Source organism: Budorcas taxicolor, chromosome 10 (assembly GCF_023091745.1).
Source record: "Budorcas taxicolor isolate Tak-1 chromosome 10, Takin1.1, whole genome shotgun sequence".
NCBI lineage: Eukaryota > Metazoa > Chordata > Mammalia > Artiodactyla > Bovidae > Budorcas > Budorcas taxicolor.
In genome coordinates this window covers 58,158,708-58,172,923 of record NC_068919.1, presented here as the reverse complement: position 1 = coordinate 58,172,923, position 14,216 = coordinate 58,158,708, and the positions used below count along the sequence as shown (strand labels likewise).

At 37.1% G+C, this 14,216-nt stretch overlaps 1 protein-coding gene across 1 annotated transcript in view; it reads left to right on the top strand.

Moving 5' to 3' along the window:
• Nucleotides 1-14,216, top strand: part of USP8 (ubiquitin specific peptidase 8) — a 36,176-nt gene that overhangs the window by 21,044 nt on the left and 916 nt on the right. The window contains exons 10-17 of the mRNA XM_052646715.1: nucleotides 2,523-3,101; nucleotides 6,227-6,304; nucleotides 6,694-6,956; nucleotides 8,788-9,000; nucleotides 9,451-9,661; nucleotides 11,026-11,262; nucleotides 11,972-12,114; nucleotides 13,973-14,105. Coding sequence (XP_052502675.1) covers nucleotides 2,523-3,101; nucleotides 6,227-6,304; nucleotides 6,694-6,956; nucleotides 8,788-9,000; nucleotides 9,451-9,661; nucleotides 11,026-11,262; nucleotides 11,972-12,114; nucleotides 13,973-14,105 — 1,857 coding nt within the window. The remainder of the gene's footprint in view (nucleotides 1-2,522; nucleotides 3,102-6,226; nucleotides 6,305-6,693; nucleotides 6,957-8,787; nucleotides 9,001-9,450; nucleotides 9,662-11,025; nucleotides 11,263-11,971; nucleotides 12,115-13,972; nucleotides 14,106-14,216) is intronic.

Below are 14,216 nucleotides of genomic sequence, written 5' to 3'. Positions count from 1 at the left end.
GGCATATTTTAACAATAATTGTTTAAAAGGGCTTACATAAAAGATGTTAAAATAAAAAAATTATAATATCTTTCTTGTCATTAGATTTTATTTAAAGGAAGATAAACTAATTCTTTCCTGTGTATTTTCCAGTAAGATTTTTTTTTTTAGCATTTTTAATTTTTTTCTCAGATATTTAAATAATATTTCATATTTGAAGTAGGAGAAGGCAATAGCACCCCACTCCAGTACTCTTGCCTGGAAAATCCCATGGGCAGAGGAGCCTGGTAGGCTGCAGTCCATGGGGTCGCTAGGAGTCGGACACGACTGAGCGACTTCACTTTCACTTTTCACTTTCATGCATTGGAGAAGGAAATGGCAACGCACTCCAGTGTTCTTGCCAGGGACGGGGAGAATCCCAGGGACGGGGGAGCCTGGTGGGCTGCCGTCTATGGGGTCGCACAGAGTCGGACACGACTGAAGCGACTTAGCAGGAACATCTGGTTTGTGGAGCAGGCTCTGATTAGAAAATTTAGTCATTTTTTGGGGATATAAAATAAAGCAGTTCATGTTTTAAGGCCTACTTTTAACATTTCTGATTAAATCTTAAGACTAATTATTTGAATAATTTTTCTTAAAATGAAAATTTAAGAAATTTTAAAAAGAGCTTATGACATTGTACTTCCTTTCAATTTAATCACCATGTTATTTAAATCATAATCCCTGTGTGACTTTCTGAGATATGTACAATTTATGAATTGTACCTTGATAAACATGTACTATTTAATATAATCAATAATATGCATCAATAAATATGTACTGTTTAATAGTCAGTGGAGCACACATACATCAAGAAGAGAAGTTCTCACTGAGAGTCGGTATCATCAGGGTGGTCTTCATGGAGGAGGTAGTATTTTTATCTGGGCTTTAAGAGTGGAGTAGGATTTAAGGATGAAAGAAACAAGTGGAAAAATTTTATGACTAAAGGCACAAAGCATGTTCTGGGATTGGTAAGTAGTTCTGACAGGCTTGGGCACAGCTCTCGGAGAGAGGTGAGTGTGATGATAGATAAGATTGGAAAAGTGGACAGAAGTCATCAAGAGAGACTTTGATCTCTCTTGGAATTTTGTCCTGTAGGCGAAAGGAAATCGTTAAAGAATTTTAAACTTGAAAGTAACATGATCATAGCTTTTAAGATGAGTGGAAAATGTGGATGAAAACATTTATTTTGATCCCTGTTCACCTTTTATTGTTAACCTCATCCTCAGTGTTTGTTCTAACTTTATTCACAAATAAATTTTAAAAAGGGTGGGAGCAGGGAAGGTTTTTTTTTTTTAAGTGAAGAGGCAAAAAGAGAAGAGCAGAGGAATGATTCCTTGTGATAGTGTTTTCTAATGGGAAAAACATACAGTTCATTTTGTAGGAACTATACAGGTTGTTACTGGCAGACATTCTCATTTTTATTTCAGTGAACATCTCAAGAAATGATGTTAGGGTCATTTTTAACAATTTTGTAGGGTTAGTATATTGTTAAATTGAGGTAATTACTCGGTTTTAATTAGTATCTTATCTCTTATGGAAGTTGTTCTGGAATATTTTATTCATTCTCTCTGCAACATTTTATTTCCTGTTAGGCACAGTCTCTACCCTCCTGGAGCTTATGGGCTAATAGGGAAGATTTTAAACAATTAAAGTTGTTTACTCAGAATCCCAGTAAGTACTAAGAGGGAAAAGAATAGAGCATTATGACAGCATATATCAAGAGGCTTAGCTGGTCCTTAGGGATCAGGGAAGTCTTTTCTAAGGGAGAGATATTTAAGCTAAAACTTAATATTGTGGGCATTATCTAGCTGAACAACTAGTATAAAGGCCTGACTTGGGAAGAAGCATGGCATCTTTGAGGAATTAAAGATGGGGGCAGGGTTAAGTATGGCTGATGTATAGGCAGAAGAGAGACCACACAGGCATGGCAAGACTTTTAGATCTAAGTCTATGTAATCTAAGTGCAGTGAGTGGTTATTGACAGTAAGATTTTAAGTCAGTGGTCAGATTTATGTTTTAAAATGATTACTCTGGCAACAGAATGGAGAAACAAATTTGAAATATATGAAACTCTGAGTTTTTTTTATTTGAGCAACGCATAGTGGGCATACCCATGCGTTTGTTGGGGGAGGTCATGAATTCGGTTTTGGCCATATTAGGTTTGTGATATATGTGAGATACTCATGTGAAGACACTGAGTAGGCAGTTGGGTATGTGGAAATGGAACTTTAGGGGTGCTCAGGTCTGGTTCTTTATGTTATAGAATGAAATCTTCATACACAAAACATATCAGGGTATTGAAAGTGTGGAATCAAGAGGATGTAAGTGCCAAGTGCCTTATGAGAAATCTTGACATTAGGTCATTTACAAATGGATGTTTTGGCAGATATTGTCTCCACAGAGTGATGGTTCTTTTTATCACAACTTGATATCAAGAACTGAGGTTATTGTGTTCCTGGATTTCAACAAAAGGATGTTTTTCTCTGTATTTGTTGATACAGATTGATCGTAGTAAAAAACCAGCAATCAAATTGCCTGAAGATCATAGAATGAAATCTGAAAGTACAGATCATGAGGAACAGTCTCCTCAGAGTGAAAAAGTTGTTCCTGATCGTTCCACAAAACCGGTATTTCCCCCTCCAACTGCCATGCTAACGGACGAAGAAAAAGCTCGTATTCACGCAGAAACTGCTCTTCTAATGGAAAAAAACAAACAAGAAAAAGAACTTAGAGAAAGGCAGCAAGAGGAACAGAAAGAGAGACTGAGGAGGGAAGAACAAGAACAAAAAGACAGAAAGGAACAAGAAGCTGAAGAAAATGAAATCATAGAGAAGCAACAAAAAGCAGAACAAATGGAAAAGAAAGAAAGTGAACAGGCCAGGAAAGAAGATAAAGAAACTTCAGCAAAGAGGGGCAGAGAAATAACAGGAGTAAAAAGACAAAGTAAAAGTGAACATGAGACTACCGATGCCAAGAAATCTGTAGAAGATAGGGGGAAAAGGTGTCCAACCCCAGAAGTGCAGAAGTCAACAGGAGATGTGCCTCATGCCTCTGTGGCAGGAGATTCAAGTTCAGGCAAGGTAAGCAGAAACAGTACAAATTGCCAACTAAGTGTAAGAAAACGTACATAAAAAGTGACATCAGTAGCAGTCCATAAACAGGGTAGACATTTCAGTTGATTTTCTAGGAGATGATAGATTTGTACTGATCCAGTTACATTTGCTTACCTGCTCTTGATTGGTTGGGACTGGAATTGCTTTTCACATCTATGGAATGCAACATATTTTTGCTAATTGAGATAAATAGCTGCTTTCTTCATTTTTATGCTTGATGTGTGATCATCAAAAGACTAGAGTGAAATATAATCTTCTGATCTCACAATGGAGGAATTAGGTGCCAAATTTTTATATGATGAAGTTTGTGTCTGCTTAGAATATGGCCAGTTTCTTTGTGTGTAATGGTTTTATTTGTCAAGTCTATGTCATTTGTTCATTCATCTGATCAAAAATTTTGGCAGTAATCCCATTAATGTTGCCTTTTCCTACCCTTGGCTATTACTCTTCATTGATTTTCATAATTTTGGAGATTTTTTTTTCTTTTCTTTTTGGCTACCCCACACAACTTGTAGGATCTCAGTTCCCCAAGCAGGGACTGAACCTGGGCCTTGGCAATGAAAGTGCCAAATCGTAACTGCTAGACACTAGGGAGCTCCACTTTTTCTTTTATTGGGATACAGCCAGTTAGTAAACAGTGCTATGATAGTTTCAGGTGAATAGCAAAGAGATTCAGCCCTACCAGAGAAGATTTTTTTTAACCTAATAATATCATGTGTGCTTTTCATGGGCTTTTTTTTTTTTTTGGTCTATTACACCATTAATAATGCTTTTTCCTTTTGAACACTAAGTGTTTTGGGCTTTTTAAAATCCTACTTTGTTCTTATTCTTTTCCTTCCGGTTTTATTGAGATACAATTGACATATAACACTGTATAAGTTTAAGATGTACAATATAATGATTGTTATCTCATGGAAAAAAAATTTAAGAGTAAAAAAATAGTGATAAGAACTCTTTAAGATTTACTTTCTTAACAACTATCAGATGTAACATATAGCAGCGTTAATTAATCATGTTGTACCTTATATCCACTTATAACTGGAAGTTTGTTTGACTATCTTCCTCCAAGTTCCTGTTCTGCCTTCCACCTCTGATAACCATAAGTCTGATCCTTTTTCCTTTGTGTTTGTTTTTGAAGTATAAATGACTTATAATACTATGTTCAACATAGGCATATACATTTCCAAATGATCACCATAGTTAAGTCTAGTTATGTCATCATACAAGGATACACAGCTATTGACTATATTCCCACAACATATATTTCATCCATGTGACTCATTTATTTTGCAACTGAAAGTTTGTACCTCTTAATTTTCCTCATCTATTTCTTTTTCTCACCACCACCCGCTGCCCCACTCCTCACCGCTGGTGGTAACCACTTGTTTGTTCTCACATCTGTAACTGTTTCTGTTTTGTCTTGTTCATTTGTTTTTTAGATTTGTTTTTTAGATTCTGCATGTAAGTGAAATCATATATTTGTCTTTTGAGGCTGACTAGATCCATCCATGTTGTCACAAATGACAAAATTTCATTCTTTTTTATGGCTAATCTTCCATTGTGTATATATACTGTACATCTTCTTTATCCATTCATCTATTTATGGACATCTAGGTTGCTTCCATATTTGTGGCTGTTGTAAATAATGATGTAATGAACATAGGGGTACACATATCTTTTCTAATCAGTGTTTTTGTTTCTTTGGATAAATAACCAGGAGTAGAATTGCTGGATCATATGGTATTTCTGTTTAAAATTTGTTTTTAACAATCTCCATACTGTTTTCCATAGTGACTGCACCAATTTACATTCCCATCAACAGTGTTATACTAGGGTTCCTTTTTTTTTTCACATTTGCCAACACTTGTTATATGTCATCTTTTTGATAACAGCCATTCTGATGAGTGTGAGGTGTTACCTCATTGTGGTTTTGATGCTTTTCCCTGATGACCAGTGATGCTGAGCATCTTTTCATGAGTGTATTGGCCATCTGTCTTTGGAAAAATGTCTGTTCAGATCCTGTGCCCATTTTTAAATCAGATTTTTGTTTCTTTGATGTTGAGTTGTATGGGTTCTTTGTATAATTTGGACATTAACCCCTTATCAGATATATTGTTTGCAAATATCTTCTCCCATTCAGTAGGTGGCCTTTTCATTTTGTTGGTAGTTTCCTTCTCTGTGCAAAATCTTTTTAATTTGATGTAGTTCCATTTTTCTGTCTTTGCTTTTGTTACCTTTGCCTGAGAAGTCATATGATTTAAGTCTTTAATCCATTTTGAATTTATTTTTGTGTATGTATGAGAGAATAGTCTAGATTTGATTCTTTTGCATGTAGCTGTCCAGTTTTTCCAACACCGTGTTTTAAAAATATTTTGGGGTTTTTTGTTTTACGTCTTCTCTCTTGGCTTGTTTTTGTTTTGACTGTTTCATGCAGCTTGCAGGATTTTAGTTTCCTGACCAGGGATTGAACCTGGGGCCATGGCAGTGAAAGCGTTGAATCCTAACCACTGAACCACCAGGGAACTCCAGATTTGTTTTTAAAATTAATAAAATGTCAGTGCTCTTTATATGCTGAAATTTAGAATGCCTACATATTTTGAATTATTTTGTTCAATAAAAAGAGATGTGGAAAAAAATTATATGCTTGCCTAGATAGCTCAAAAGTGTGATGCATCTTTAACACCATTCATTGAAGAGGTTGACTTTTCTTCATTGTATAATCTTCCTTGTGTGGATATACCACATTTGATGGACACTGGATTGCTTCTGCTTTGGGGCTATTATGAATAATAATTCTGTGAACATTTGCATCCAAGTCTTTGTGTGGAAATAAATTTTCTTATCTTTGGAGTTGACACTTAGAAGTGAAATTGTCTTTGTGTTGTTTTTTTTTAGAGAAGCCACCATCTTTATAGGCGATGCACATACACTCCTTCCCCTTGCTGCGATAATTTTAGGACTTTAAGAACACATGTATAGTTCTTTATCTTTTAAAAAATATTAAGGGGAGCCAACACAAGGTTTGTGGTTCTTTGCTATGGCAAAATTTAATTTAAAAATCCTTTTCCTTTTCCTTCTCTTTTTAAAACTAGTCTCGAGAGCCTTTGACAAGAGCGAGAAGTGAAGAAATGGGGAGGGTTGTACCAGGACTGCCGTCAGGCTGGGCCAAGGTAAAACTCCAAATTAGCACAGAAAGAAATTATATGGCACTGTTTTGGTTTAAAAAAAAAAATTATGAACTTGTTTATTCTGCATCTTCTCTAACGCAGAGTTGACTCTGTTTCTTCATTATAAAGGACATAGCTCATTTAGATTTCTCGATAGCCAATCAGGGATGCTGGCTATAATATATGAGCATCCTGGCATGTCATTTAAAAACAGTGTATCATTTTAAAACCTAAGGTTCTTTGAAGGTTTAATTATAGAAGTGATTATCACCATTTTATTCAAATTATTTTAATCCAAAAGTAAACTTAGTAGTGGAATACTTTCGAGTTATTTGTTGTTGTTCATTGAATGTTCATTGTTTTTTGACCTGTGCTTTTTTTCCCCGCTTAAGTTTCTTGATCCCATCACTGGAACTTTTCGTTACTATCATTCGCCTACCAACACTGTTCATATGTATCCACCGGAAATGGCTCCTTCATCTGCACCTCCTTCCACCCCTCCAACTCATAAAGCCAAGCCACAGATTCCTGCTGAGCGGGATAGGGAACCGTCTAAACTGAAGCGCTCCTACTCCTCCCCAGATATCACCCAGGCCATTCAAGAGGAAGAGAAGAGGAGGCCAACAGTAACTCCAGCAGTTAATCGGGAAAACAAGTAAGTTTATCCTAACTTCTAGAAACAGAATCATTTGCTGTATTTGAAAACTTCTAAACATACCAGTTTACTAATATCAGGGAGACAGAAAATTCTGTGGATGGCTATCCCAGCTGTTTCTGTTTACTGTAGAGAAAAAAAATAAATGGATTAAATGTCCTTGGTTTTTCTCCCAAGTGTCACAGACTAACTGAAACATGTCAAAAAGGATTCTGTGATTTGTTCACTAATTCATATGTATTGATGTAGACATAAAAGTATGCACCTGGTTACATTTTCAGACAGTGTGCTACTAGAGAGATATTTTTTATAAACTTGTATGATCCCTAAATTTCCCTTTGAGGACTATAATTTATAGGATTGTTGAATGTCTTGTTGTAGCTCTTAAAATTCCAAACTTTTAAAAAAAAAATTCAGTAACATGGGGGCAAACTTCATGTATTAAAATAATAAGCATTATAGTGTTTATCAGCTTCTAATCCTTATTCTGTTCCCTTTTCTGCATTGCATTTCTGTTCCTCTGTTCACCAGTGGTGATGAATAGGTTCATTTAGGTTTTCCCAAAACAACATCTCATTTAGATGTATTCCTGGCTTTATTGGTTATTGAATACTCTAATGCTCCTGGCTTATGATTGATAGGTTTATGAGATAGTTTTCTAGTCTCTTTACCATTTCTGATCATTAATTTTGGGGGATTTAGGGTAGATAGAGGTGAAAATAAATGGGATTTTTTGATTTGTTAAATACACTCTTAATTGCTGAGGAATTCTAACTAGGCTGTCTTTTTGGCCTCTTCAGAATCACTTCCCCCAAAAGTAGTTAATATATTTTCCTCCTAAGAATTTACCCTGCCAGGTGGAAGCTTAACTGGAGGAGATTTTGTAAATTCTGAAAATCTATAGATTTCAGGGCTCACTATTAAAACTGGTAAGCATTTAATTCTTTCTTGAATCATCATTTTTATAAAGTTTGTTGATTTGACAATTTAAAAAACTACAGCATATGTAGTTTGTATATTTTTAAATATATATTGAACAGAGTGCATACACCTGAGCCATGTGTAAACAAAAACTGGTTGGAATATGTTTAATCTGTTCTCAGTATTCCTTTCAGAGGTGGAGATATACTTAGGATCAGTAATAAAAGACAGACTTACCAATTAGGAGTTTTCTTAGTGCCCTTATAGTTCTTAAAGTTACATATATGTCAAATACACTGCATGACTAAAGTCTTGTAGGCATTCTCTAGTTCAGTGCTGTCCAGTGGCCATGTGGATAGCATGTTCTTTATCTGTTTTGTCCAGTATGGTAGTGGCTGTTTTGAATTGTGGCTACTATAAGAGCTATAAAACTGTAAGTGTATCATGGCTAGCGGTTGCTACTGGATTTGTCCGCCCAGCTCTAGACTTCAGGTTGTAGCACCCAGATAACCTCCTGTGCATGCGCCACAGTTACTGGCGTTCTGGTTGACTCCAACATTTGGTAATGCCAGACTTCCTGGGATCATTTAAAAACATTTGAAAGAGCCTTCTCTATTAGAACACTCATCCTGTTCATGAGAAACCAGAGAACCTACTGGTATCTCAGGGTATCTGTAAGAAACATGTGCTCACGTAAGAAGTTAAAGATCCTCATGGCAGGGTCACCAGTGTCACTTAGATACTAACTGTTCTCTAAGACCCAGTACCTTATGACCTAACTTAGTAACTATCTGCAGGATTACCATATACCACGGTACACAGATGCTGGAGTTTCCTGCCCTTTGAAGTATGAACCTTCATGTCAGATGCACTGCATTTTAAGATGTCATGTGTACTTTTTCTTCCTTAGGCCAACAAGCTATCCTAAAGCTGAGATCACAAGGCTTTCTGCTTCTCAAATTCGGAACCTCAATCCTGTTTTTGGAGGATCTGGACCAGCTCTCACTGGACTTCGTAATTTAGGAAATACTTGTTACATGAACTCAATACTACAGTGCCTGTGTAATACGCCACATCTGGCTGATTATTTCAACCGCAACTGTTACCAGGATGATATTAATAGGTAAAGAAATATCATACTTTTCTGCAATATCATATTAAAATGGTGCTCTAACCACATTTCCTTACCACCCAGCTCTAGAGATGTCAGATTAGGAAAGGACAATGTAGAGAACATTGTTCTTAAGAAAAATGTAAAGAAAAGCCTTCTCTGATTGGTGAAGGACAGACAGGAAAGGAAAAGTGCAGGAAGGCAGAACCGCACTGTCATAAACTAGAGCCTACTGGTAAGGAATAGGAGACTGTGGAGGGCTGGTAGCCAAGAATAAGCAACTTGGAGGGGTGTCATCAAAGTAAGATTCGGGTAAGTATTTGGTGATAAATATATGAATAAGTATTTTAGTGTAGGGTCACATATTACAGTATGTGAATAGTTTAATGTTGATATCAAGAACCTGCTATATCTTAGCTTTTTATAATTTGTTTTTTCATAACTTTAATTATGTTTGCAAAGGTCAAATTTGTTGGGGCATAAAGGTGAAGTGGCGGAAGAATTTGGCATAATCATGAAAGCCCTGTGGACGGGACAGTATCGGTACATCAGCCCAAAAGACTTTAAAATCACCATTGGGAAGATCAATGACCAGTTTGCAGGATACAGCCAGCAAGATTCACAAGAACTGCTTCTGTTCCTAATGGATGGTCTCCATGAAGACCTTAATAAAGTAAGAAATTGTATTTTTCTAAGTTGCAAAGGCGCTTTAGGGTTGCTCAGTGTTGCACTCATTTTTATAACAATTTAAACTTATAGCTGTTGATTGTTCAGTGCTAATTTATTCAAATCTAGGGAGAAGGCAATGGCACCCCACTCCAGTACTCTTGCCTGGAAAATCCCATGAGCAGAGGAGCCTGGTAGGCCGCAGTCCACGGGGTCGCCAAGAGTCGGATGTGACTGAGCGACTTCACTTTCACTTTTCACTTTTGTGCATTGGAGAAGGAAATGGCAACCCACTCCAGTGTTCTTGCCTGGAGAATCCCAGGGACGGGGGAGCCTGGTGGGCTGCCATCTATGGGGTCGCACAGTCGGACACAATTGAAGTGACTTAGCAGCAGCAGGGACTATGGCATGAAACTTTAAAATAAATACATCTGATAGGTTTACTATTGGAATGGCTGCTAAGTCACTTCAGTCGTGTCCGACTCTGTGCAACCCCATACACGGCAGCCCACCAGGCTCCCCCGTCCCTGGGATTCTCCAGGCAAGAACACTGGAGTGGGTTGCCATTTCCTTCTCCAATGCGCGAAAGTGAAGTCCCTCAGTCATGTCCGACTCTTAGCGACCCCGTGGACTGTGGCCCACCAGGCTCCTCTATCCATGGGATTTTCCAGGCAAGAGTACTGGAGTGGGGTGCCATTGCCTTCTTCGACTATTTGAATGGCAGTATATACAGTTTGTATTTACTTGTGAAAATGTTAACAGGCTGTATTATTGTGAGGAATTTATAAACATTGTAAATTTGTAAACACAGTTGTCAGAGATCCTGTGTTTGTGACCCATATGACCAAATCATTCATGTGAAAAGTTACTATTCTTTGTATACAATGGCTTCTTTTTAGCACCAAGCTGTCCTCTCAAATACTTTTGCTATCACCTTTCTTACCAGCAAACATAGACATACACATAAAGACACACACATATATGTGTATATGTGTGTGTCTGTATGTGTGTATGTTTATGAAGATAGTGTGTATCCATCCATGAGACTAGGACCAAAACAATGACATCAAGTTGTAGCCCTAACTCCCAGCTATATGTGGAATGTCTTCTCTTTTCAAAATCAGACTTTTCAGTTTTTTAAATACAAACTTATTAAGAAATTGAAACTAGTTATACTCTTTTGATAAAGTGGGTTTTGGTTTTTTGGGGATATATTTTTGATTAGCATTTTTTTGTAGCATCAAATTTTTTTATTAGAACTCCTTTAATAAGAATTTCTAAATCTGCAAGATTTATATTGAATATACTTTCAATTTTATATTTAAACGTTGACTTTGAGGTATTAATACAGAGTTTACATCTTATTTTCAGGCTGATAATCGGAAGAGACATAAAGAAGAAAATAATGATCATCTCGATGACTTTAAAGCTGCAGAACATGCATGGCAGAAACATAAGCAACTCAATGAATCTATCATTGTTGCACTTTTTCAGGGTCAATTCAAATCCACAGTACAGTGCCTCACCTGTCACAAAAAGTCTAGGACATTTGAGGCCTTCATGTATTTGTCTCTCCCACTAGCATCTACAAGTAAATGTACATTACAGGTAAATTAAGATTGAGAGAAATGATTTACTGAAGGAAAAAAATTTTTATATGCACATAGAGTTGTACTTTACTTGGTAATTTATTTCTGCTTTTTATCCCTGTAAACATTTTATAGGTTAAAACTCACAGAAAAATTGTTTTAATTAGGCCTATGCAGATTAGAAGAAAACGTGCGTTTTTAAGGAATACTTTCCTATTAAATATTCTTTTAGAGTTGACAATGTTTTTCAAAGTCTGTATTGAAGTTTTAGAAGTTAATTTGGGAAACTGTATGTTGACTTTAATTCAGGTACACTTTTTATAAGAAATTGCTCTACATGAGGTATCAAATAAATATCCTATTTTGCACACAACAGCAGTGCGATTTAGAGAGCTTGTTGACACTTTTAGTGTTAGCCTCTTGTTAGTCAGAACGTCCTGAGCCACCAGGTAGAAGTTGCCCCGTGATGGTCTCAGGACATGCAGACGTCTTCCCTCCTCCATGGGCATAGCACCATCACTCTCCACACTTTGTCCGTATCAACTCCTCCCATCTGCTTCCTCAGTAGATCATAACTCTGGAGGTGGATGGGGGGTTTGGGATGGGGGAGCAGGAGCTGCTTTGTAAATAGTTTATTCCTCATGCCTGACAAAGTAATTTATTGAATAGATGCTCAGTAAATAAAAAAATAAGTTAATACATATCTACTACTTATTTTTTGCCTCCAGGATTGCCTTAGGTTATTTTCCAAAGAAGAAAAACTCACAGATAACAACAGGTTTTACTGCAGTCATTGCAGAGCTCGTCGGGATTCCCTAAAAAAGATAGAAATCTGGAAGCTGCCACCTGTGCTTTTAGTCCATCTGAAACGGTAAAAGGGACACATTTTTCTACCTGTTTAGTACTTTTTAGATGGAGGATTTCTATGTATTTTATTCTAAACTTTATTGTGCTGTCTGCTTAGGATGTATAACAAAGAAAGATTATCAGGTTAGGGTACTTCTAGGGAAATTAGCGGAGAAGGCAGTGGCACCCCACTCCAGTACTCTTGCCTGGAAACTCCCATGGACGGAGGAGCCTGGTGGGCTGCAGTCCACGGGGTCACTAAGAGTTGGACATGACTGAGCGACTTCACTTTCACTTTTCACTTTCATGCACTGGAGAAGGAAACGGCAACCCACTCCAGTGTTCTTGCCTAGAGAATCCCAGGGACGAGGGAGCCTGATGGGCTGCTGTCTATGGAGTCGCACAGAGTCAGACATGACTGAAGTGACTTAGCAGCAGCAGGGAAGTTAGGGAGAAATGAAGAGGCTCGTTCACTTTAGTGTTTGCAATAACGGCAAAATGACAGCACCACTTTTTCATGTAACTCTGTCTTTTAAAATCATTGAAACTGGGGCAGGAGGGATAGATTGGGAGTTTGAGATTGACAAATAAACACTGCTGTATTTAAAACAGATAACCAACCTACTGTATAGCACAGGGACCGCTGTTCAGCATTCTATGATAATCTAAATGGGAAAAGAATTTGAAAAAGAATAGATAGAAGTATAACTGAATCACTTTGCTGTACACCTGAAACTAACACAACACTGTTAATCAATGATACTCCAATATAAAATAAAAAATTTTTACAAATCAGTGAAACAAAATTATTTTCAAATTATTGGCGATACTTAGGCAGTTATTTATGTTAATTTCAACACTGATATATTCAAATCTCTTGTGTAGATTTTCTACAAAAGCTTATTAGATCAGTTGTCCTTTTCTGCTTGTTGCAGATTGCAAAGGTATAAACATTCTACAAATGATTACACATTTCTTCTGTTAAGATTATTAGTGCTGTGTATTATTCTTGGAGAATATCTTAAAAGTATAAATGGTTCAGAGTTCACTCTTTAACAAATAATTTTGAAATAATCATATTACACCAACCAGTATTTTGGTGTTTAAAAAAGCAGTATGTGTTAGGATAATGGAATGCCATTATTTTAGTCACTAGGCTGTGTGCATGCAGTTTCTGGCTCTACTTTCTTCAAGTTCAGTTCAGTTGCTCAGTCGTGTCCAACTCTTTGCAACTCCATGAACCGCAGCATGCCAGGGCTCCCTGTCCATCACCAACTCCTGGAATTTACCCAAACTCATGTCCATTGAGTTGGTGATGCCATCCAACTATCTCATCCTCTGTTGTCCCCTTCTCCTCCTGCCCTCAATCTTTGCCAGCATCAGGGTCTTTTCAAATGAGTCAGCTCTTTGCATCAGGTGGCCAAAGTATTAGAGTTTCAGCGTCAACATCTGCCCATCCAGTGAACACCCAGAACTGATCTCATTTAGGATCGACTGGTTGGATCTCAAAGGACAAGCTTAAATCTGGAGCCACTCTCTTCTGTTATTTCTCTGTACTTTGTGGTGATTAGCATTATAAATGGGGGTGTTAATAACTTCTTACCTTTGTCAAAGACTCACCTAATAGCTCTAGCTGGTCTAGGGATTAAGGGACCAAGGTATGGTTCTATCTCTATCACTCTGTTTACCTGGGGCAAGACATTTATGCACCTCAGTTTCATTAGACAGGTCCCTCCACTATTAAAATTCTGAGTGTGTGTTTGAAACAGCTTTTATGTCTAAACAAAAACTGTCTAAAACTCTGGATTGTTGATGAATGAATTAGGGTTCATTTTGATGTCTTTGGTCTGTCAGTGTAACTGCTGTAATGTTTTGCTCTGCAGTTTTTCCTATGATGGCAGGTGGAAACAAAAATTACAGACATCTGTGGACTTTCCATTAGAAAATCTTGACTTGTCGCAGTATGTTATTGGCCCAAAGAACAATCTGAAGAAATACAACTTGTTTTCTGTTTCAGTAAGTATCTCATTGACCTAAAGACTTTTTCTTTTGAAGCAAACTAAAAAAACAAGTTTCAGGTTGTTCCTTACCTCACAGGAAAGTAGGAACTACATTAAGGCTTTGAAA